Genomic DNA, 26,080 nt, shown 5'->3' on the forward strand with positions numbered 1-26,080 from the left:
TTTTTTAATGATAGTCAATAGAATTAAGGAGTCTGAAACTTCAGTAACTTCTCCCTTGACATATAAGCTGTATTTGCAAAAATATTTAATACTATGGTTCTTGTTTTATGAGTGAGTTGCTCTAGTGACTATCCTTCCTAGACCCCACTAATGAAATTATACTAGGTTGTTGTTATTATTGTTTTATCGTATTGTGCATGAGTACATTAAGAGTCATTATTTATTTCTCTTAATAATTAAAAATATAACTACACGAAATTTAAGACAAGTAGACAAATTTTACAAACAGATTGACAATAAGCTTCCGCAACACTCATTTCCATTATCCTCTGTGATAAGAGGAACCATAATACTATATGGTAGATGATGTGCGAAAAACCCCTTTATTCAAACATTACATGAAAATAAATAGACTAAAGCCACACATATAAAATCATATCTCTCTGACTAAGTCATAGTCCTCGCGATCCAAAAGAAGCCAAGTTCCATCTTCTTGTTGAACCATTCCTTTGTGCTTCTCAGTCCACCAAGCGGCAGGTATACAGTATTCATCTTTTAGCATGTCCCATATCCTGTTGACAAGTGCGAGATCACGATTCACCTCTAGTTTAAAACCTGCTAAAATTCCTATTCCTTGAGTTCCATCAATTCCATGCAAGTAACCCTCCAAATTATGCCTTGTGTGCGGGTCTCCTGGATTAAGCTTCAAATACGGGGATTTTGTGGTGTCAATTATTATTTCCTCCCCAACGTCTATATACCCGACGGGTGGGTATTTCGGAACAATGTCTAATAGGTTATGAATTCTTAGGATATGAAGATTTTTCAGTTTGGAAAAGGTCTTTTGAAAATTGAGATCCCCAACTTTAGGACTTGCGAATACAAAAGCTGTCACTGGAAACTCCTTGCCACTGCTCGTTTTGTTAATACCATTGAAAGCTATGTCAACTGCATTTAGGGTTGCAAGTGATGCACCTAAGCTATGGCCAGCAACTGTTATGCTAACCTCTTCATTTTTGTATTCCTCAACCAATCTTTTCACTTCTTCAAGAACCTGAAAACAAGAACATCAGAATGTAGACCTAGATTCTTAATTTGTTAATATCAGTCACTATGAAAATTAAAATTTTATCATTTAAATTGTCACTATTAGAGTTGAAACGCAATATAATTAAGTAATTAATCGTGTGCTCTACAGCTTAAACTTTAGATGAAATATTCACTCGCTTCAACAATCAGAAGTAAAAAATAATAATTCCAGAAAGAATAAAAACATGAAAGTATCAAGAAGTAAGAGATTAATATGCACCTGGTCTCTGGCACTAGCCTGATTAAACTTTGAACGTGGATCTTCTGATGTATAAATATTATAGAAGCCATGATGCACCAATGGCTTGAACAAAGGAAGTAAACCCCCATCACCAAATACTTTTGGTCCTGGAATAAGTAAAAATTCAAGGTCATTAACCCACTCCAGTGTCTGAATTGTTCCTCGCCAAGCAATTACAATATCCCTCCTTCCCAGTGCAACTTTACCCTCATCAGTAGCCACAGCAATATACCCCATAAAGTTTGATTCCTTACTCCATGCTTCCCTTGACAATGATTTAACAAGGAAAGCACTAGGAAGTGGAATGGATGAAGTTGCATAAAAGTATTTGGTTACTTTATAATTGAGTGGGTCAAGTCCAGCTCTAGTAAAAAGATTTTCCATCGAGTATCTGCTAGCTCCTGCATATTTGGATGCTTTCTCATCGATGAAGGTGTCATAAGTTACATGAGCTAATTCTCCATATTGAATGATGTATTTACGAAGATCAACATCCAATGGGTTTAAAAGCCCTTCCCAATTGTTTTTGCCACTAAGATGCTCCCATTTCTCAGCCATGCTAGCCATATATTGATCTTTTTTTCTTTTATATATACCTTTTACTCTCTTTGTTTTTTCTTGGTATGAGCTTATCATTTTGGCCATCAAGCTCGAACTTATATAGTGAAGCTAATTCATTTGTCTATAGGGTTTCACGTGCATGAAACATGTTCGTAATTCTTCCTTGTTAATAATTCACAATCTCAATGCCCAATAATTGAAATGACCAAGCAGTAGTGCTAATTATTAATTGTAATCATCTCCATACCTTCTAACTACCACCGTACCCTTTGTTCTACCCCGGCACTCGGACATTTGAATGAATTTTATAATTTTATAAATGTTTTTTTACAAAAATTGATACTCCATATATTAAAGGGTGCCACCGAAAAGCGACAAAATAATCTCGGATGCGTTGGATAAGCATGGGGATTCTTACTGTTTCTCACATGCAGAGCCAAAATTTCTTATCTCGTGTTCTCACATGGATCTGACTTTAAATTAGACTTTTATAATCATGACTTATTTTTACTTGTAAACTACTAGCATCATCTTGTATGCTAAAATTACAATCATCATTAAATGTGTATTATCCAAATAATGAAGATAGAAATACATTGCAAGAGTAGCAATGCTTCAAGGTGAATTTTCTCTTGGATTTATTATTTGTTGTCAATATTTTGCAACTATAGATTAGGAACCGGAGGCAACCTGGACAAGGGCTGATTATTTTTCGCAAATTGTTAAGTACTTCTCCATTATTTATCTATAAAAACAATCTTATACCCATAACTGAAATTAATTCGTGTGAGATATGAGTCGTATTGGGACTATTCTTTTTAATTGTGGTGGTGATAGGAGGGGTCATCTTATACTCATAATTGAAATCTTATACTCATAATTGAAATTAATTCTTTTTAATTGAAATTACGTATGCTCGAAAGTTCTTCTCTATAGCTTTGCGGTCAGCGTCGTTGTATTCCTTCCTTGTTTTGGGAACTGTCACTGCTAGTTCGCCAGTGGTCTTCATAGGGACGAAGGGTCCATCGCAGATAACGTCCCAAAGCTCTGAATCTTCAGCCATGATAAAATCATGCATCCTTGTCTTCCACCATCCGTAGTATTGGCCATTGAATCTTGGTGGTCTGTAGGTAGATTGACATTCTTCAAAGTTTGGTGGAGCAACCATGAGGATCCTTTCTAGGTGTTAGCCTGAAAGAAAGAGCCCTCTCTAATACCAATTGATAGAAACTTAGGTTCCACCAAACTGTATAGAAAACAAGGTTCTCTATCAGTTCCTACAGAACACACACAAAGAGATAAGTAAATGACATAACAGAGTTTTACGTGAAAAACTCCATGCTCACGGGAGTAAAAATCATGACCTACACTCGTAGGATTTTAACTTCACTAAACGAGCAACTTTAAATTACAACCTATTGTAACCTAGGAATTAAACTCTTAATCCCTCACTCACTTGTAATAACTCTATTACAAGACTCACTTGTAATAACTCTATTACAAAGCTCACAACTCGACTAACTCTAGCCAAGACACAAACACAAGGTTTATGGTTTTATAATTGATTTCCTACACAACTGCTTCTAGCTAAGCTAAGTAGGAATTACAAGTAAATCACCCTAACAAAGGTGCAACATAACTAGGGACATATAATAACAAAATGCTGGAAACTAGTCCTTCGTTATGTTGTTCTTTGTTCTTGAATCCTGGAAGTCACTTGCAAGATGGCAACATACTTGAGAGAAGATTTTTCTTAATTCTGGGATGTGCAAGCATTGTTCTATTCATTGCTTCATGTTAATAATATCCAAGTGATGTCACTTGGATGATGCAAGCAATATCTGGTACAAGGCATGCCCTAGAAGGTGGTTGCTGCATTGGTCATACTGTTGCGTATGTGCAGAGGAACAGTTGCACCAACTTTACAGCTGTGAGCGGGTTACTGGTACAGTCAGCAAGGGAACTGATATCCATCTGTTCCCTATGTCATCTTTTTGACTCAGATTGTTGGAACTTGTGTCTGACTTGATACTTGTTGTTCTTGAGCACTTTTAGGATGTGTAATATGTTCCCCATCTGGTTCTCATCATTAAGTTTGTTAGATCATCAAAACATAACAGGGCATATAACCTATCAATTTCCCCATTTTTAATGATGACAAACTTATAATAGAAGTTCCCCCTGAGAATAGAGAACCAAAGAACCAAAGAACCAAAGTACTATAGTATGTTATGTATTCGCCCTGAAACTATTCCCCTCTCAATTTATCTTCCTCCTTTTGGCATCATAAAAAGAGTAGTTACAATTAATAAGCAAAAAAGAAGTCTAGCATGGTTAACTCATGCCACATGTGTGCACATATATATGACTAAGAACTGAGCATAAGAGCAAAGCATGCATAGCAAAAGGATGGGATATTCATTAATTGAAAAGGGAGCAGAATTAGCAGTACCAATTATTACATAACGATCCACAAAATGAAACAAAAGAAAAAGTACCAGCCATTAAACATATCAAAACAAAAGGACCAAAACAGAGGACAAACAACTTTGAACTGGACACGGGGAAGGGGACGATTTTAAGGAGCACTGGAAGGGGAGGCAAGGATGAAGAGGCAAAAGTTCGAAGGAGAATATCCATTATGGCATTTGTAAACATTTGCTCGTTGAGAAATGGCTCCTTCAAGTCCTCGACATATTTCTTGAGATCTGCATTTTCTTTAGATAGACAGACAACCTCTGTGCCTTGTGCACTGCTGAAACCAGGTGTCTCCTGAGCCTGACTAAGTTGTCCCTCAAGAATAACATTATGCGCCTTCAACTTCCTTATCTCTTCATTTGTAGCATTCTGAGCCTCAATCAGTTGAGAGATAATGGAATTGTTGTCGACCCCTCCTTTCTTATCAATGCACTTACACTCTTCTAAGGTGGTCTTGGAGAAGGTTTGCTTGCGGGTACCCACTGTAGCTTTTCCCAAAGGGACTTTGAAGAAGTTAAATACCTTAGCGAGTAATAACCCGTAGGGCAACTCATGATTACCATCCTTAAACCTATCACTTTCTTCATGTGCTCAATCATGATACCCGACAGATTGATAGTGGAGTAGGCATCCAATGCTTCCATGAGGAACAGGTCTGCTCGTTACGTAATGGAATGCCTTTCTACGTGAGAGAGCAAAATCTTGTTCACCATCTCGAACAACAATTGGTACACTGGACGAAGAGCCTTCTTGTGTACCCCTTCCCCTTGCTATACTGCATTATCCTTTTAAATGGCATTTTTGAAGTTTGGAGAACAAGTCCCCTCAATGGATGATATTCCTCCAGTAGGCACTCCCAGAATTGTTCCCAACACAGCCTCATCCATCACAAAGTCAACACCATTCACCTTGAGGCAGATGTTGTCATCCTCCACCGTGAACATGTCTGCATAGAAACTGTGCACCTCTACATCATACACCTTAGGGCTCTCATTGGTGAACAAATGTGTCCACTATTGAAATTCATAGATATCAACCAGTTGGTGTATCCCTATCAGGTCAAGAATATCAGGAGCAAATGTTCTGCCCTACAACACCTTCTGATTTCTTAGGTTTTCTTGTCCTTCATCCTTGACCACACCCACCTTGGCCTTCTTGGAGGAACTTAGTTCCTCATTGACACTAGCCTTCCTTTTCACAGATTTTCGCACACTTTTACCCTTCTATGCAGATTTCTCAGACAATTTCTCACACACTTTCTCGCTAGACTTTTCAGACACCTTCTCACCAGACTCTTCTTCCTCAACATTGCTAACTTCCATTATTTTCACATATGACTCTCCCTAGGTCTTGGAACTGTAGGTTTCTTAGAGGATTTACGAATTAAGGAACCAGGTTCCTCATTCACCTCTTCATCAATATCAACAACAAGTGCTGGAGACACTTCTCCCTCATTCACCAGCTTTCCCCCCTTTTACCAACCTCATCTTTTTCTTCGCTTCTTTGTTTTGCTTCAGAGCAGTTTCAAGGACCTCCTTCTTTTGCAACCTAGTACTGGGTCTTTTAAGAGTAGGCACACTGGGAACTCTTTTTCCACTACGAGCAGCAATGAAGCTTGCTACAGGCATATCATCATAGTCATCCTCATTATTTTCCTCTTTAGATAGAGATCTCATCTCAGGGATGACGAAGTTTAATGGCTCAACATCAAAATGAGGAGAGGGAGCAGGATCTGTACTGACCTGGGGCTCTTTTGTAAAGCAGAAGTTTCATCCCAAGTAGGAGCAGAGAGCTCCTCTTGGGATGAGGGAACAAGTCCCTTATTTGCTTCCCCAGTAATACTATCAGGTGCTAGACTTTCAAGAGGCACCAGTTATCTACTCTCCTCCGAATGACCTTTACCTCCCCCCTGAGACCCAACAGTCTCATCAACATCCTCACAATCACCAACCAAATTTCCCTCAGTAGCGATTAACAACATATCCCCAATGTCTTCTTGTTCATTTACCCCCAAAGTAGACTCAGAAGACACAAGAGGAATATTACCTATGGAGTTGGCAGCATTCAAATCGAAGCTCGGAATGGTTGATACTGAACCGTCACTGCTACGGAGTATAGTCTGTGGGGCTTCAACACTCTCTTCAACTGCCAGACTGGAGACTTCCTAACTATCATCACCATCTACTATTTTTCCCTCTTCCATTCTTCACCATCTCAGCAATGAACCTTTTGGGGTTCTGAGGCTTACGACTCTGATGAGAACCAGAACTCGAATGGTTTGGAGAGGAAGTAGTATGTGGTTGGCCGTCTGGTGTAGGGTTTTGAGTGGGTGATATAAGGGACTTAGACTCTGTCGCAAGTTCTTCGTGAGAGGAAACATAGGGGGACTACGCTGGGAATGTTTAAGGATTATAGATTCTCAGACATGGTGGGAATTTGCAGTGAGAATTAAAGAAAAGGAGTATTTTGGTTTTTGAGAGAAAAAGTGAATTTTTGGCTTTTGATGTGAACAGTGATGAAAAAGACATCGTTTGGATTTATTTAAAGAGGGTGAGGGACCGGTTACAAATGGGTATGAATTTGCAAGGTAGGCGGGTCATTTGGTAACGGGAACGACGTTTGGATTCTAAAGATGGAGGAGAGAGAAACTGACATTTTAATGATGTGGCACTTTCTCTGCAGTTAAAAATTTGTGTATGAGTGTACAAAGGAACTACTAACCTGTGTCAAGGGAACCGGGTTCCCAGACAAGTTTTGTAAATGTGAGCCTCGTCCTTTTACCAAAATGCAATACCACTAGCTTCTTGTTTGCTCTGTAATTGCCATGTGTGTCTACCTGTAACGGTATGGAAATAAGTTAGATTTTGCTAGAAAACACTCTTTAGCTGTTTTACATGTTCATTTCTTTCATAGCCAATCATTGAGGGACGAGGTGCTCAACTTGATTTTATCAACCCCAGTGCCAATTGATTCTTTTCAAAGTGCTCTCTGCTTAGTGCTTTGGTAAAAATATCTGCAATTTGGTCTTATGTACTATGAAAATTCATGCAGTTAAGCCCTTTTTCAACATTATCTTTGAGAAAATAATGTCGCACATCAATGTGCTTTGTTATCTTATGTTGCACTGGGTTCTTTGCCATGTTGAGAGCACTGATCTTATCACACAGTAATGGTACACAATCAGAAAACACACCAAAGTCCTACAACTGTTGCTTGATCCACAGCAATTGAGCACAACAAGAGGCAGCTTGTCACGACCCAATTTTCCCTCTGTTGGGTATCGTGATGGAACCTAGTCTGAGGGACTAGGTAAGCCTAACAATAATTAAAACAACAACATTATTTAAATAGAATCTCTTAAAATTCTCAAAACTGGTAGTACAAGTCATAAGCTCTACAAAGTGTTTGCTAGAAAACTTCTAAATACAACTGTCCAAAAATGAGGATAAACAGTGCAAAACAAAAACTGGAAGGTGACTACGAAGCCTGCGAACGCAGCAGCAGGTTTACCTTGAGTCTCCACAGCAACAGTCCACACAGCTAGCTAACGAACAAGTACCTGGATTTGCACAAAAATGTGTAGAAAAGTAGCATGAGCACACCACAGCGGTGCCCAGTAAGTATCAAGATTAACCTCGGTGGAGTAGTGACGAGGAACAGTCAAGACACCCACTGGTCTACTAAACTGAACAGATATAAGTACATGAATAACAGAAGTATGATGTCTACATAAAGACTATGCAATATGGCTCACAATACAGTAATGGCAATAAGGAAGGAAATAACAAGTATCAACGGAATATCATGAAAATGACACAGACAAAGTGAATGGAACACAACCTAAATCCGGAATCACGAGTACAGCAAGGACAAGTAATAACTCAGTAATTACAACCACTTTTACATCAAGTCTTAGTCCACAAATCCACAAGGTACTGAACCTCGAATAATTCACAACTCACGGGTCTCAATACCTGAACCCTAACACTTGGCATCCTGTGCCCTCATAACACCTCATAACCACACTGACGACTCACGTGCCAATAGAGCCAATCTCACATAGAAGGCAAGTAAACAAGGGTGAACATCTATGCTCAACAATATCAAGAACACCTCTTATCCGATAAGAGTGCTTAACTACGTGTATGCTTGTGCAAGTGTCCTTACATAGTCCATACCAGCAAGTAAGCATAAGGAAGAAGAAGAACGGACAACACGTAGAATATTTTCTCATAGCTTTCACAAGATAAAGCTCACACAAGTACGTATACCACTACACAAATATCAACAACAAGAATTTTCCCAAGCCATAAATCATCAAGATTCAATCCCTGACACAGCCCACCTTGTCTTGCCACGTGTGCAATAGTAACACAAATGCCCGCTCTATTTTTCCACACGCGCATAATAATGTTCCCACCTTGTCTCGCCACATGCGCAACCCATAGATATATATACATATCTCGCCTTGTCACGCCGTATGTGCAAATATCAATGGTAACAATAGCACGGCAGAAATCTCGTGCAAACCCATAGTAATAACCGCACGGCAGAAGCCTCGTGAATCACAATAATAACAAACGCACGGCAGAAACCTCGTGTATTACCACAACAAGTACCACAACAACAATGACAATAATACAAAGTACGACAAGTAAATCAACTCAAGAACTTTAATTCACAAAGAAACGGTAGAACCAATTCACAAGGAATAACCACAATAAAGAATGTTAGGCGTGAAGGGAACAGCTCAACAAAGGGAAACTAATGTGTATCAACGATCCCACAATATACATTTCAACAACAGGGAAGCTAATAGTCAAATAATTTCAAATAAAACAAGTCGACTAAGATATAGGATATCTAAAACTTCTTTTAAGGTTGAGGAAATACTAAGGGTTTTCAACAATTTAATTAAGGATAAGCAGCAAAAAGATAATCATAACCTCAATTAAGACTGAACATATTATAAGATGATATAATAATAATTTCAAATAAAGATAAGCAGTTATGAAAAGATAGCATGACAATAGAGGAGGTAAAATCTTCAGTTAAGTCAAATAAGAGTCAAATAGGCAATAAGAGTGAATCCTGAAAGCAGATAATTCTAATTAAAGCATGTAGAGGTAAAACTAGTAAATAGGAACTTAATCATATCAAGAACAACTTCATACTCAGTGAATATAAGGACCTAAGAATCCTAAAAGGCCAACTTTTCACAAATAAGTCCATCACCTCGCGTGCATGGACTACAATCAACATAGAAGACTCAATCCTAAGGGAAAAATCCCCCACACAAGATTAGGCAAGATACTTACCTCTAACCAAGCTCAACTAGTCCGTAAGAATGCTCTTTTTTTCTTCCAATTATCCGACTCCGAATGGCCCAAATCTAGTCAAACACAATTGCATAACATGAATACAACCATAATAGAATCATCTAATTAATAAAATCAATACTTTAACAAAAATCCTGAAATCCGCCCTAAAGGTCGATCTGGGCCCACGTCTCGGAATCGGGTAAAAGTCACAAAATATGAACACTCATTCACTCACGAGTCTAACCATACAAAAATCATCAAATTCCGATACCATTTCGTCCCTCAAATTGTGATTTTTCATTTTGAATTTTTCTTTCAAAAACCACCATTTTCCTCAACTCAAAACACAAATTAAATGATAAAAATAAAGATAGAATCATGGAAATAAATAAATTTTAGGTGAAGAACACTTACCCAATTGATTTGCATGAAAAACCCACAAGGAATCGCTCAAAACTGAGCTCTAGAACTCCAAAAATGGTAAAAATGGCAAACCCTCGGAATAGAGGACTTTATATTCTGCCCACGAGTTTTGTGCATCGCGAACACGGAGAAAGGGATGCGTTCGTGAAGAAGAGAAACAAAAGCTGCCCAGTTGTTCTTCGCGAACGCGACAACACGTTCGCGAACACGGAGAGGAAAAATATGATGGCCCAATGACTGCTCTTTGTGAACGCGTGAAGTTGTACGCAAACGCGAAGAGTGTAATGGAATAGCTACGCGAGCGCGTAAGTGACACGCGAGCGCGAAGAGGAAAATGATCACAGTGCCTGGTTTGCACTTCGCGAATGCGAGATAGGGAATGCGAACGTGAAGAAGGGGGTGGCAGAACTTTGTGAACGCGAGAGGGTGACTGCAAACGCGAAGAGGAAATATTTCACCCTCCAAAATAACACTATGCGAACGTGAAGGCAAGGACGCGAACGCGATGAAGGAAACCAGATGATAGATAATAGCAGTTCAAAAATATGGGGAAAAGACCCGTAGCCCATCCGAAACTCACCCGAGGCCCCCGGGACCCCGTCTAAACATACCAACAAGTCCCATAACCTAACACGGACTCGCTCGAGGTCTCAAATAACATCTGACAACACCAAAAATACAAATCGCACCACGAATCGAACTTATGAACTTCCAAAACTTCCAACTTTGAAAAAACTCATGCTCAAACCAATATAACCAACCCGGAATGACGTCAAATTTTGCAGGCAAGTCCTAAATAACATAAGGGGCTGTTCCAACTCTCGGAATTGCATTCCGACCCAGATATCAAAAAGTCCACTTCCGGTCCAAATCTCTAAAAATTCGACTTTTGCCATTTCAAGCATAAATTAGCTACACACCTCAGATTTACAGTCCGGACACGCTCCTAGGTCCAAAATCACCCAATGGAGCTAATGGAACCGACGTAACTCCATTTCGGAGTCGTCTTTACATTGTTCCGACTACAGTCAAAATCCTAAGACTTAAGCTTCCATTTTAGGGACTAAGTGTCCCAAATCACTCTGAATCATCCGGTAACTGAATTTAACCGCGCACACAAGTCAATACACATAATATGAAGCTGCTTAAGGCCTTATGCCGCCGAACGAGACTTAAGTTCTTAAAACGACCGGTCGGGTCATTACATCCTTCCCCTCTTAAACAAATGTTCGTCCTCGAACGTGCTAAGAATCGCCTCGAAGTCTTTAAATCACTGAAAGTACATATCCAACACACTCCCGTGGGTGACTCCACATCACCCCAATCCACATAAGCCTGACGACACCATCCCAACTGTAATTCATCCTTTCTGCCAACACCGATAAGCCTTAGATTCAAAATTCTCACCTTCCATTTGTCTTCAAAAGACCCGATTCTAAATCCATAACCGACAACAGTCTCAACCAGCTATAATAACTCATGCCTACACCCATAAGGTACGACCACACAACAAAACACCACACATAGGCCCATAATAACATTTCTGATCATAATAGGTTCCCGAAATCAAAACCAGCACCGACAATTAGACCCATATCTGTTAGCAACTCGTTTCAAACCTCCACAATGCTGATAATGATGCAAGAAATACGAATACCTCATAACTATACATCCAATTCAACAAGTTACAACTAACACCATCGGGCACACACCCCGCAAGCCAAAACTCAAGAAGCACATAACGAAATTGACTAAGTATGTAAAGGGAAACACAGAAGATAAATATCAAACAAGCCCGACAAACACAACTTTCTAACAATACCCTACTAAACATAGAACCATAAATCACCAGCTCCCTCAGTGGCCCAATCTTCATCATTAGAAGAAATGCCACCATACCCTCCAAACATAGAACCATAATGGACAACGTGAATTCACTTATAGTCTCGTAACTTTCAATAATGAATAGAAACAAACGATAGACACGGGCTACCACTCATAGAGCCTCCCAACAGAGGAAACATATATACAGAATAATGAGTCATGAACTCACCCACAGGTGGAATAACAAATAGGGGAACTCGCCCCGATAAGCAGAACCGAATCAAATACGAATAGTGCCCCTTTGTAACAAATCAAAAGCATACATGTATGACATCATCTGGCGCAATGACCTTAAGCCTACTATATGAAACACATCAATAGGCCGGGCCTTCCCCTCTTGGGCGCCCTCTACTCGCCTGAATACTCCACGGTGACACGCCTGTCCGGAGTCTAGGACAATCTCTCACCTTGTGGCTGTTATCTCCACACTCGAAGCAACCTCTCTGCTGACGTGGCTGTGGAAACTGTGCGGTACAGGTACTCTCAGACCCATGAGCACCTAAAGCACTGTGCGAAGCCTGAAGTGCAAACTGAACTGGCTGACCCACAAAACCTCTACCATGTCGTACCCTACCTCCAAAATAAGGACCAGTAGATCTCTCCGGTTTACGAGGCCTCCTTACCTCCCTGTCCTCTCTCTCCTGATCTCGCCTGTACTCTCTCTTGTGGCCTCGCCTATCTCCTCTCTCCTGGTCCCACATGCCCTCTACTCGGTGAGGGATTCCTACCACATGCTGAAACGAAACATCTGACTCTAACTCCCGAGCCATGCTGAACCGAATATCATGTCTGAGTCCCTCAATGAATCTACGGACATGCTCTCTAACTGTGGCGACCAAAGCAGGTGCATGCCTGGCCAAGTCACTGAATCTCAAGGCATACTCTGACACTGACATAGTGCCTTGGCGCAGCTGCTCAAACTCCGCGCGCCACGCATCTCGAAGGGACTGAGGTACAAACTCTCTCAGGAACATCTCTAAAAACTGAACCCATGTAAGTGAAGCTAACTCGGCTGGGCTACCCAACGCATATGCCCACCACCACTGGTAAGCCGCTCCCCTGAGTTGGAACGTAGTAAAAGCAACCCCGTTCTTCTCCACAATACCCATAGTACGGAGAACGCGGTGACACTCTTCCAGAAAACCATGTGCACTCTCTGAAACCAAACCACTAAATGTAGGACGGTCATATTTCTTTAACCTTTCAAGTCTAAGCTGCTCTTCCTCAGATGCTGTTGCCCTGACCACGGGCTGAACTGGGACCATAGGCTGTGTCTCCATGACACCTAGAACCTGACCAACATGAACTCGCTGCTCTGGGGAGTGGGCGGCGGGAGTCTAGGCTCCTCCCCCGGTCTGTGAAATAACTAGTGAAACCAGAATCAACCCCGCCTTAGCAAATATACCAAACATGCTTAGGAACTGTGCTAAGGTCTCCTGAAGTCCGAGGGTAACAGTAGGCGCCTCCGCTACCTGCTCCCCAACTGGAACTACTGGCGGCTCCTCAACTGCTGCCCTGGTAGGTGCTCTGGTTGTGGCACTTACTCCTCGTTGGCCTCTGCTTCTTCCTCTGCCTCTAGCGATACCTGCTCCGGGAGCAGCATCGTCGATAACTGCAGCTCGTGTCCTCACCATCTGTGAGAGAATGCAATGATAAAAGTTCAAACTCCGAGATCAATAAGCTCGCACGATAGGAATGAAAGAAGTGAAATTGTCCTAATAGTTCTGTAGCCTCTCGAAGATAAGTACAGACGTCTCCGTACCGATTTGCAAGACTCTACTAAACCGCTTATGACTTTTAGCACCTATGAACCTAGAGCTTTGATACCAACTTGTCACGACCCAATTTTCCCTCCGTTGGGTATCGTGATGGCACCTAGTCTTAGGGACTAGGTAAGCCTAACAATAATTAAAACAACAACATTATTTAAATAGAATCTTTTAAAATTTCCAAAATCGGTGGTACAAGTCATAAGCTCTACAAAGTGTTTGCTAGAAAACTTCTAAATATAAATGTCTAGAAATGAGGATAAACAGTGCAAAACGAAAACTGGAAGGTGACTCCGAAGCCTGCGAACGGAGCAACAGGTTTACCTTGAGTCTCCACAGTAACAGTCCACATAGCTAGCTAACTAACAAGTACCTGGATCTACACAAAAATGTGCAGAAGAGTAGTATGAGCACACCACAGCGGTGCCCAGTAAGTATCAAGACTAACCTCGGTGGAGTAGTGACGAGGAACAGTCAAGACACCCACTAGTCTAATAAACTGAATAAATATAAGTACATGAATAACAGAAGTATGATGTCTACATAAAGACTATGCAATATGGCTCACAATACAGTAATGGCAATAAGGAAGGAAACAACAAGTATCAGCGGAATATCATGAAAATGACACAGACATAGTGAATGGAACACAACCTAAATCCGGAATCACGAGTACAACAAGGACAAGTAATAACTCAGTAATTACAATCGCTTTTACATCAGGTCTTAGTCCACAACTCCACGAGATACCGAACCTCGGACAATTCATAACTCACCGGTCTCAATACCTGAACCCTAACACTTGGCATCATGTGCCCTCATAACACCTCATAACCACACTGACGAGTCACGTGCCAATAGAGCCAATCTCACATGGAAGGCAAGTAAACAAGGGTGAGCATCTATGCTCAACAATATCAATAACACCTCTTATCCGATAAGAGTGCTTAACTACGTGTATGCTTGTGCAAGTCTCCTAACATAGTCCATACCAGCAAATAAGCATAAGGAAGAAGAAGAACGGACAACACGTAGAATATTTTCTCTCAGCTTTCACAAGATAAAGCTCACACAAGTACGTATACCACTACACAAATATCAACAACAAGAATGCCCCCACGCCATAAATCATCGCGATTCAATCCCTGACACAGCCCACCTTGTCTCGCCATGTGTGCAATAGTAACACAAATGCCCGCCTTGTTTTGCCACACGTGCATAATAATGTTCCCACCTTGTCTCGCCACATGTGCAACCCATAGATATATATATACATATCTCGCCTTGTCACGCCGCATGTGAAAATATCAATGGTAACAATAGCATGGCAGAAACCTCGTGCAACCCCATAGTAACAACCGCACGGCAGAAACCTCGTGAATCACAATAATAACAGCCGCTCGACAGAAACCTCGTGCATCACCACAACAAGTACCATAACAACAATGACAATAATACAAAGTACGACAAGTAAATCAACTCAAGAACTTTAATTCAAAAAGAAACGGTAGAGCAAATTCACATGGAATATCCACAATAAATAATGCTAGGCGTAAAGGAAACAACTCAACAAAGGGAAACTAATGTGTATCAACGATCCCACAATATACATTTCAACAACAGGGAAGCTTACATGAGTCAAATAATTCCAAATAAAACAAGTCGACTAAGATATAAGATATCTAAAACTTCTTTTAAGGTTGAGGAATTACTAAGGATTTTATATAATTTAATTAAGGATAAGCAGCGGAAAGATAATCATAATCTCAGTTAAGACTGAACAAATTATAAGATGATATAATAATAATTTCAAATAAAGATAAGCAGTTATCAAAAGATAGCATGACAATAGAGGAGGTAAAATCTTCAGTTAAGTCAAATAAGAGTCAAATAGGAAATAAGAGTGAATCCTGAAAGCAATTAATTCTAATTAGAGCATGTAGAGGTGAAACTAGTAAATAGGAACTTAATCATATCAAGAATAACTTCATACTCAGTGAATATAAGGACCTAAGAATCCTAAAAGGCCAACTTTTCACAAATAAGTCTGTCACCTTGCGTGCATGGACTACAATCAACATAGAAGACTCAATCCTAAGTGGAAAATCCCCCACACAAGGTTAGGCAAGATACTTACCTCAAACCAAGCTCAACCAGTCCGTAAGAATGCTCTTTTTTTTTTCAATTATCCGACTCTGAATGGCCCAAATCTAGCCAAACATAATTTCTTAACATGAATACAACCATAATAGACTCATCTAATTAATAAAATTAATACTTTAACAAAAATCCTGAAATCCGCCCTAAAGGTCGACCTCGGCCCACATATCGGAATCGAGTAAAAGTCACAAAATATGAACACTCATTCATTCACGAGTCTAACCATACAAATATCATCAAATTCCGATACCATTTCGTCCATCAAATCGTGATTTTTCATTTTGAATTTTTTTTTCAAAAACCACCATTTTCCTCAACTAAAAACACAAATTAAATGATAAAAATAAAGATAGAATCATGGAAATAAATAAATTCTAGGTGAAGAACACTTACCCAATCGATTTGCATGAAAAACCCACAAGGAATCGCTCAAAACCGAGCTCTAGAACTCCAAAAATGGTGAAAATGGCAAACCCTCGGAATAGTGGACTTTATATTTTGCCCAGGGGTTTTGTGCATCGCGAACGCAGAGAAAGGGATGCGTTCACGAAGAAGAGAAACAAAAGCTGCCCAGTTGTTCTTGGCGAACGCGACAACACGTTCGCGAACGCGGAGAGGAAAAATATGATGGCCCAACGACTGCTCTTCGCGGACGCGTGAAGTAGTACGCAAATGCGAAGACGCGAATGCGAAGAGTGTAATGGAATAGCTACGTGAACGCGTAAGTGACATGCGAACGCGAAGATGAAAATGATCACTAGTGCATAGGGCCTTGTTTGCACTTCGCGAACGCGAGATAGGGAATGCGAACATGAAGAAGGGGATGGCAGAACTTCGCAAATGCGAGAGGGTGACTGTGAACACGAAGAGGAAATATTTCACCCTCCAAAATAACACTATGCGAACGCGAAGGCAAGGACGTGAACGCGATGAAGGAAACCAGATGGCAGATAACAACAGTTCAAAAATAGGGGGAAAAGACCCGTAGCCCATCCGAAACTCACCCGAGGCCCCCGTCTAAACATACCAACAAGTCACATAACCTAACACGGACTTGCTCGAGATCTCAAATCACATCAGACAACACCAAAAATACAAATCGCACCATTAATCGAACTTATGAACTTCCAAAACTTCCAACTTTGTAAAACTCATGCTGAAACCAATCTAACCAACCTGAAATGACGTCAAATTTTGCAAGCAAGTTCCAAATAACATAACGGAGCTGTTTCAACTCTCAAAATTGCATTCCGACCCCGATATCAAAAAGTCCACTTCCGGTCCAAATCTCCAAAAATTTGACTTTCGCCATTTTAAGCCTAAATCTGCTGCAGACCTCGGATTTACAGTCCGGACACACTCCTAAGTTTAAAATCACCCAATAGAGCTAATGGAACCGACAAAACTCCATTCCGGAGTCGTCTTCACATAGTTCCGACTACGGTCAAAATCCTAAGACTTAAGCTTCCGTTTTAGCGACTAAGTGTTCCAAATCACTCTTAATCATCCGGTAACCGAATTCAATCACGCACGCAAGTCAATACACATAATATGAAGTTGCTCAGGGCCTTATGCCGCCGAACGAGACTTAAGTTCTCAAAATGACCGGCCGGGTTGTTACACAGCTGCGACATACTCAACTTCTGCAGTTGAAAGAGCCATTGAGTTTTGCTTCCTTATACCCCATGAAATTAGACACAATCCCAAAAAATGTGCCATGCCAGAAGTATTTTTTTTATTCACCAGATAACTAGTATAATCAACAACAGCATACCCAATCAAGTCGAAATTGTCTCCTGAAGGGTACTAGTAAGAACCAGGTACTGCATTCCTTTGAGATACCTTAGAATTCTCTTGGCGTCCTTCAGATGAGATTTCTTTGGATTAGATTTTAACCTAACACATAATCCTACGTTGAAAATGATATTTGGTATGCTTGCTGTGAGATATAAGAGTGACCCAATGATACCTCTGTACATGGTCATGTCCACAAGGTAACCAGGTTCATCCATGTCTAGACGAGTGGTAGTGGAAATAGGAGTATCAATTATCTTTGAACTTTCATTCTCAAATATACTTAGAAGCTCTTTGATGTACTTCTGCTGACTTATCATTGTGACCTTAGGAGTTTTCTTAACTTGCAGACCCAAGAAGAAATTCAATTCCCCCATCATGCTCATTTCAAACTCACTTCCCATGAGCTTTGCAAACTCTTCACATAGAGAATCGTTTGTTGCACCAAAGATGATGTTTTCAACGTAGACTTGCACAATGAGCATGTTCCTCCCTCATTTCTTCAGAAATAGGGTGTTGTCGATTTTTTTCTCTTGTAAAGCCATTTTCTAGGAGGAATTTGGACAACCTTTCATACCATGCATAAGGAGCATGCTTCAGCCAGTATAAAGCCTTGTCAACTTTGAATACATGCTCAGGATGCTCATGACATTCGAAGCCAGGTGGTTGTTTGACGAAGACTTCTTTCTTGAGATATCCATTTAGAAATGCACTTTTGACATCCATTTGGAACAATTTGAATTCCATATGAGATGCAAAGGCAATGAGGATTCTGATGGCTTCCATTCGAGCAACCGGAGCAAAAGTTTCTTCATAGTCGATCACTTCCTCTTGATTGTAGCCTTGAACTAATAACCTTGCCTTGTTCCTTGTTGTGTTTCCAAACTCATCAAGTTTATTTCTGAATACCCACCTAGTTCCTAAAACAATTCTCTCAGCAGGTAGAGGAACCAGGTGTCATACGTTGTTCCTCTCAAATTGATTCATCTTGTACAGCAGTAATCTAGTCAGCATCTTTCAATGCTTTCTTGATATTTTTGGGCTCAATTTAAGAGAGAAAGGCTGAGAAGGCAAGTGAGTTTCTTGACTTTGATCTAGTTTGAATCCCTGAGTCAAGAGGAATTATCACATTTTGAATAGGGTGTGAAGTTTTGTGCTTCCAGTTAGACACCGAAATCCCATGTGAGAGGGTCCAGGTTCTTCCGAATGTGAACCATTGTTGACATGAGTCCCACTTCTCAGCTCAGCATTTGGGGTTCCTTGCATAACATCAACAACTCTGTTCTCAGCTTCAGTTGTAGTGATTGAGGGACCAGGTTCCTCTACATCAGTTGGAGATACATCTGCACCATCTTCATTTGATTCCTTGACGTGACTCATCATGTCAGCCTTTCCATTTTCCATATCAATGACTTTACCAGGAACCATTGAGTGCTCTCTGTCTTGATCAATCTTATCATGTGAATCTTTCCCACAGGTTGTGTGATTCATCAAAGATCACATATATGCTTTCCTCAACACATTGAGTTCTTTTATTGTAGACTTTGTAGGCTTTCCTTTGTGATGAATAGCCAAGAATGATTCCTTCATCACTTTTAGCATCAAATTTTCCAAGTGCTTCCTTACCATTATTGAGGACAAAGTATTTGCAGCCAAATATCCTTAAATGTGTTAGCTTGGGTTTCCTCCCCTTCAGCAGTTCATATGGGGTTTTGTTCAGGAGGGACATGATCATGCACTGTTCACCAAGTAGCATGCAATGTTAACTGCTTCTGCCCAGAAACATTTTGCAACACCACTGTCAATCAACATTGTCCTTTCCATGTCTTCAAGAGTCCTTTTTTCCCTCTCCACAATACCATTTTGTTGAGGTGTTCTTGGAGCTGAAAAATTATGACTTATGCCATTTTCAGTACAGAATTCATCGAATTTAGCATTATCAAACTCTTTGCCGTGATCAGATCTTACACACACAACATTATGGCTCATTTTCACTTGGATCTTCTTCACATAAGCAGCAAACACTGGAAAAGTTTAATCCTTGGTTTTGAGATATAAAGTCTAGGTGAATCTGGAATAGTAGTCCACTATGATAAAAATGTACTTCTTTCCTCCTCTACTTGGCACCCTCATAGGTCCACACAAATCCATATGGAGGAGATCAAGTGGCCTTGAGGTGCTAACTTCCTTTTTGGGCTTGAATGAGGACTTGACTTGCTTTCCTTTTACACATACATCACACACCTTGTGATCTTTGAAGCTTGACTTAGGCAACCCACGAACTAGGTCCTTCTTGACCAATTTGTTCAGCTATGTAAAACTTGTATGACCCAATCTTATGTGTCATAGTTCAGCATCATTATCAACAGCACTCAGACATGTGAGATCCCCATTTTGCAAGGACTCAAAATCAGCAACATAAATATTTTTGTATATTTTTGCCATCAGGACCACTTCACCAGTCACAAGATTTGTGACTATGTAGATTTTTGACACAAATTTCACTTTGTTTCCTTTGTCGCAAATTTGGAAAACGCTCAGTAGGCTATATTTCAAGCCATTTACATAATACACATTGCCAAAGGACACACTCCCTCCTTGCAGGGCTTTGAATGAAAGAAAATCATCGATGCTTCCAGTCATGTTCTTGGAGCAGCCACTATCCATATACCATTTTTGGTTGCTTCCTTTAACTTCTTCCTACACAAGAGAATTAAGGATTAGATTTAGGAACCCAAATAAGTTTGGGTCCCTTGTAGCGAGAAAAATGGTGAATTAAACTTCTTTTTGTCCAGGCAGGCAGTACACGTTTTTTGACAGAGGGACTAGGTTCCTTAGTAGTGTTTACCTTTTAACCAAACACCTTGTTTTTCTGGTGGGACTAAAATCTATCCTTACAATTTTCTTTAAAGTGTCCAGTGTTGCCACAGTGAGTGCAAAGCTAGTTGTCAGGGACAGTAACATACTTGCTATGTAGATTGTAGGGAATCTTTTCCTTTTAGAATTCGACTCCCTCCTTATTCCCACCCTTGCTTGCATACATGGCAGTAATTGTATCAGAGGACCAGGTCCACTTTAGAGATTTCTCTAGGTCATTTTTAACTCTGCCTACATATTCTTGAAGTTGTGAAGTTGTCTGTTTCTTTCAAGCTCAGCACACAGACTATATTTCACATATTTGAGTTCATTTTCAAGCTTAATGTGTGCCTCACTTGCAACTTCCTTTCCCTTTTGGATAATCCCAGAACTGTTTTCTCTTTTTAATTCCTCTATTATTTCTTTTAGGTGCATGACTACTATCAACAAATCATCTCTCTCATTTTCTACGTCTTCACTTTTTTTAATTAGAATATCCTTTTCTTTCATTAGATCCTCGATGGTTTCTTTTAGGTCAGCCACTATGATTACCGGATCATCTCTCTCATTTTCTACCTCTCCTAGTTCCACAATTAGTGCATTTTTATCATTTATAAGACTGTAATAAGCATCAATTAAAACATTTGTCAAAGATATAAGCTTTTTTTAGAGTAAGACTTCAAATTTCTTTGAACGTCTAGAAAGTTTTCCTCATCATCGTTAGTTTTGCCATCAGGACGAAGATAAAGTTATATTCAGCTGCTTCACTTTCAACTGCCATCATGGAGGTATCACCATCTGCATCATCCTCTCCAGAGTCGCTGGAAGAATATCCCCATGCAGGAAGAGATTATTTCACAATATTATCAGTGACTCTTTTTCTCTAGAATCTTTTGTTAGGAACCTAGTTCCTCTTGGCTGTTTTGTCTGTGTTATGCTTGTATTGGTCTTCCTGGAGGGGAGGACATTCCTTGATGAAGTGTCCTGGCTTTCCACATTTATGACATAAGTCATACCCTCTTGGCTTGCTGGAGCTGCCCCGTTTTAGAATACCTCCATTCCTGCGAACCATTTTCTGAAATCGCTTTGTCAGGTAATCCATATCAGCATCCTCACCACTTGAATCATTATTGTCAGCCTTGAGGATCGGGTTCTTTTCCTTCTTGGGTTCTCTTCTTTCATGGTCCTTCTTTTTCTTCATTTCATATGTCTTCAGATTTCCAATGAGTTCATCAATGGTTAGCTTTTGCAGATCCTTTGCTTCTGTGCTAGCATTGACCTTGCTTTCCCTGGAATTAGGTAGTACACTAAGTATTTTCCTGAAAAGTTTGTTCCTTGGAATGATTTCTCCCAGATAGTGAAGCTCATTGATGATGGAGGTGAATCGAGTGTGCATGTCTTGAATGGATTCATCATCCTTCATCCTGAAGAGTTCATACTCAGTGGTGAGACTTTCAATTTTTGACTACTTGACTTGAGTTGTTCCTTCGTGTGCCATTTGGAGGGATTCCCAGATCTCCTTGGCTGATTGACATGTAGAGATCATGTTGTATTCGTGTAGTCCAATACCACAAACGAGGATATGTTTTGCTCAAAAGTCCTTCTCTATAGCTCTGCGGTTAGCGTCGTTGTATTCCTTCCTTGTTTTGGGAACGGTCACTACTGGTTCACCAGTGGTCTTCGTAGGGACGAATGGTCCATCGCAGATAACGTCCCAGAGCACTGAATCTTCAGCCATGATAAAGTCATGCATACTTGTCTTCCACCATCCGTAGTATTGGCCATTGAATCTTGGTGGTTTGTAGGTAGATTGGCCTTTTTCAAAGTTTGGTAGAGAAGCCACGAGAATCCTTTCTAGATGTTAGCCTGATAGAAAGAACCCGCTCTGATACCAATTGATAAAAACTTAGGGTTCACCAAACTGTATAGAGAACCAGGTTCTCTATTAGTTCCCACAGAACACACACAAAGAGATAGGTAAATGACACAACAGAGTTTTACGTGGAAAACTCCCAGCTTACGGGATTAAAAACCACGATCTACACTCGTAGGATTTTAACTTCACTAACCGAGCAACTTTACATTACAACCTATTGTAACTTAGGAATTAAACTCTTAATCCCTCACTCACTTGTAATAACTCTATTACAAGCCTCTTTGTAATAACTTTATTACAAAGCTCACAACTCGACTAACTCTAGTCAAGACATAAACACAAGGTTTATGGTTTTATAATTGGTTTCCTACACAACTGCTTCTAGCTAAGCTAAGTAGGAATTACAAGTAAATCACCCTAATAAAGGTGCAACATAACTAGGGATATATAATAACATAATGCTGGAAACTGGTCCTTCGCTATGTTGTTCTTTATTCTTGAAGCCTTGAAGTCACTTGCAAGATGGCAACATACTTGAGAGAAGATTTTTCTTAATTCTGGGATGTGCAAGCGTTGTTCTCTTCATTGCTTCATGTTAATAATATCCAAGTTATGTCACTTGGATGATGCAAGCAATATCTGGTACAAGGCATGCCCTAGAAGGTGGCTGATGCACTGGTCACACTGTTGCGTGTGTGCAGAGGAACAGTTGCAACAACATTACAGCTGTGAGCAGTTGAACTGTACAGTCAGCAAGGGAACTGATGTCAATCTGTTCCCTCTGTCGTCTCTTTGACTCAGATTGTTGGAACTTGTCTCTCACTTGATACTTGTTGTTGTTGAGTACTTTAAGGATGTGTAACAGGTTCCCCATCTGGTTCTCATCATTAAGTTTGTTAGATCATCAAAACATAACAGGACACATAACCTATCCCAACCTAGACAAGGGCTGATTTTCGTTTCCGCAAATTGTTAAGTACTTTATTAGAAAGAATCTCTTTCTGTAGTTGTTGCTTTGACTTGTGTTTTTTAAGCAGTGTGATGATAAATAATTGAAAATTTTGTGGGACTACGATTCAATTGCATTATGTTTGAATTGAAGGGGCGTAATTTCCTAATAAAAATGTTCTATTACCTTTTTATGTTCCTTTTTAGTTCTATTTAATAGGATTTGAGCCAAAAGAACCTATAAATGGACTAACATATTTTAATTTAGTGATTATGTATTTATTTATAAATCAAAGATCTTGTAAATGAAATCGAAATAGCCCACAACGAATTGAATGGAGATGTATAAAAATTCGTTCTCCGTGCTGGTGATAAGTTTGAATTAAAGACAATATTACCCACTTGAGTTTTCTCTATTTTTGATATGATACGTGTAGTTGAAACATGTTAAATGATTTCAATGTAGAAAATAACATTGTAATACCTCTTAAATGATTTTTAATTATAATATGTATAGGAATAACCAAGTCAGTGGTATGGATCAGCACGTAACATGTTTCATAATTCATTGGTAGATTGCAATTAAATTAAATTACTAGTAATTAGATAACATTATTGAAATGTCACGTTCAAATGCTGGGTTATTTGAGTGACAACTTAAAGAATTGGTTCATCGTTAATAACAATAATTTTTTTATAGTGATTTGCCATTATAGTTCAATAATTAACTTGCTGACCAGTGGTGTAGAGCCACATGCAAGGAAAGAGTTTTAAACTGAATCCCCTAAGTGTTCGTATCAATTGGCATGTTTTTTGTTATCTTCATTGTGGCTCTGTAAAGGAGGTTAACTCTCTTTACAAGAAGTAACCCCGACTGTGTAGTTTTTCTTTTTTAATTACATTGTTAATAAATTAAAGGTTGGTAATGGGTCTCCATTCACCGATGTTGTGAGGTCAAGATGTGTGGTCTCCTCCTGTTTTTGTATTCTTTTGGGATTATCAAGTAATCATACTCTTTTTTAAGAAAGAAAATCTTAAGTACACTTTATGTTAGTCAAAATATCAAGTAATTCATTGACAGGGACTAAAACAATGGGCATCACAAAAAACGAAATAGGCACATGTTTTATTTTTTTCGAAATTAATATTATAGTATAGCTAGGAGCCGATAAGTGAAAGGTCTCATCCTATGTATCATTGTCGTTCAAATATAAAGAATTTGTCTACTTTATATTACATTATTGCTCGTGTTTTAAGACCAAAGGAAAATATGGAGCACTTATATGCGGCAACAGAAGTAGAATTTTTACCGAGGGGTATAAAAAATAAAAAATAGAAAGTACATACACAAATAAGCTAAGGAGATTCAAATACCTGTGTGTGATAATAAAATTAACCTTATATATATATATATATATAATGTAATTTTTGGTGAATGAGATTCTACTGAATCCTCTTCCGCCCACCTAGCTTCACCCTTGCTTATATGTTGAGACTAAGATTAAACTTTCACAACTAGTCTCAAACGTTCACTAGGATCATTCTAGATAAACCGTAAGTCTGTTTTTGAAAACAAAAAAAAATTATGCTTTTGGGTTAATGTTCATGCGCCTCAAGTTTGTTATTGCAAAGAAATTGTTGTACCAGTGACAAGCTAACTGATACGAACACTTGGGGACCAAAACTGAATATTGGACCCATAGGCCATTACCATGAAAACAAACCTACAATATTTGCTTTAGCAAGGAGGGTTTACTTTTGCAGATTGAGCTGGTCCGTGCTGAACATGAGTCCAAGCCCAAAGTGTTGGTTCGCAGAACTGGACATGTTTTTAGCAGATAAGTTTCATCTAATAGTTAACCTTACAGGGAAAAGACAAGTTGACAATAACTTGTTCTATAATTTTATCAAGGTCGTATTTATGTGCGTCTTTGAATTACAAGGATATGTTATTTTCTGAAAAATTGCATTATTATTTTATGAATTAACTGTGCAAAGTTTTTGGATTATTCTTGTAATCATGATATATCTGTTTTTTTATTGATATTTGATTGGGATGATCTGAATTTTTTGTGTAAACCCTAAATTAACGCAAAACCCGATTTTGACCGAATTGCTCGTATTTTCGGAGGTCAACGAACTTGATGGACTTCGATTGAGCAAAAATCTGGTGGCTCCATCGGAAACGATGTGGTGAGAAAACTCACTGCAACGCAGTGAATCATGTGATTTTTCGGTGTTTTGAGGTCGTTTGGATGGTATTTTGGATGTTTTTCTATTTTCTGGAAATTAGTTTTTAATAATTTTAATTCGTTTTTAATTCAATGGTGGTGGGGTGACTCCCCATTGTCTCCATGATTAAATACTAGTGATATAATGGGTTTACACATTGACTATTAGTAAATAGATGTGTTATTTTATTAAATTCAATAATAGAGGTGTAGGATTTTATTAACTAGGTCTTACAAGGTATATTTGATATCAGAGGGGGATCCACGATTTAAATTCTATGGGTTCAACTTTTAAAGTTTTAAGCATTGAACCTATTATATTTTTAAAGTTATGGGTTCATATCTACTATTTTTGTAATTTTAGTGAATTTTTACATATAAAAATTTATTCCGCGTCAAAAGTTATGGGTTCAGTTGAACCCATTGATACTACGCTACATCCGCCACTG

At 39.3% G+C, this 26,080-nt stretch overlaps 3 protein-coding genes across 3 annotated transcripts; all 3 read right to left on the minus strand.

Annotated features, from left to right (window-relative positions):
• Positions 1-250: 250 nt before the first annotated feature.
• Positions 251-1,927, minus strand: LOC104111342 (phospholipase A1-IIgamma-like). The gene is made up of 2 exons (XM_033660031.2): positions 1,310-1,927; positions 251-1,054 (listed from the first exon to the last, which is right to left on the minus strand). Exons 1-2 carry the CDS (start codon positions 1,895-1,897, stop codon positions 434-436), a joined length of 1,209 nt encoding a protein of 402 aa, XP_033515922.1. The 5' UTR covers positions 1,898-1,927; the 3' UTR covers positions 251-433.
• A 15,777-nt stretch (positions 1,928-17,704) lies between these two features.
• LOC138905005 (uncharacterized mitochondrial protein AtMg00810-like) lies at positions 17,705-18,124 on the minus strand. The gene has a single exon (XM_070193508.1). The coding sequence runs from the start codon at positions 18,122-18,124 to the stop codon at positions 17,705-17,707; it is 420 nt and encodes a 139-aa protein (XP_070049609.1).
• A 2,704-nt stretch (positions 18,125-20,828) lies between these two features.
• On the minus strand, positions 20,829-21,999 carry LOC138905006 (uncharacterized). Its single transcript, XM_070193511.1, has 2 exons — positions 21,593-21,999; positions 20,829-21,195 (listed from the first exon to the last, which is right to left on the minus strand). Exons 1-2 carry the CDS (start codon positions 21,997-21,999, stop codon positions 20,829-20,831), a joined length of 774 nt encoding a protein of 257 aa, XP_070049612.1.
• Between the last annotated feature and the right edge of the window lie 4,081 nt (positions 22,000-26,080).

The sequence above is a fragment of the Nicotiana tomentosiformis genome, chromosome 2 (assembly GCF_000390325.3).
Source record: "Nicotiana tomentosiformis chromosome 2, ASM39032v3, whole genome shotgun sequence".
NCBI lineage: Eukaryota > Viridiplantae > Streptophyta > Magnoliopsida > Solanales > Solanaceae > Nicotiana > Nicotiana tomentosiformis.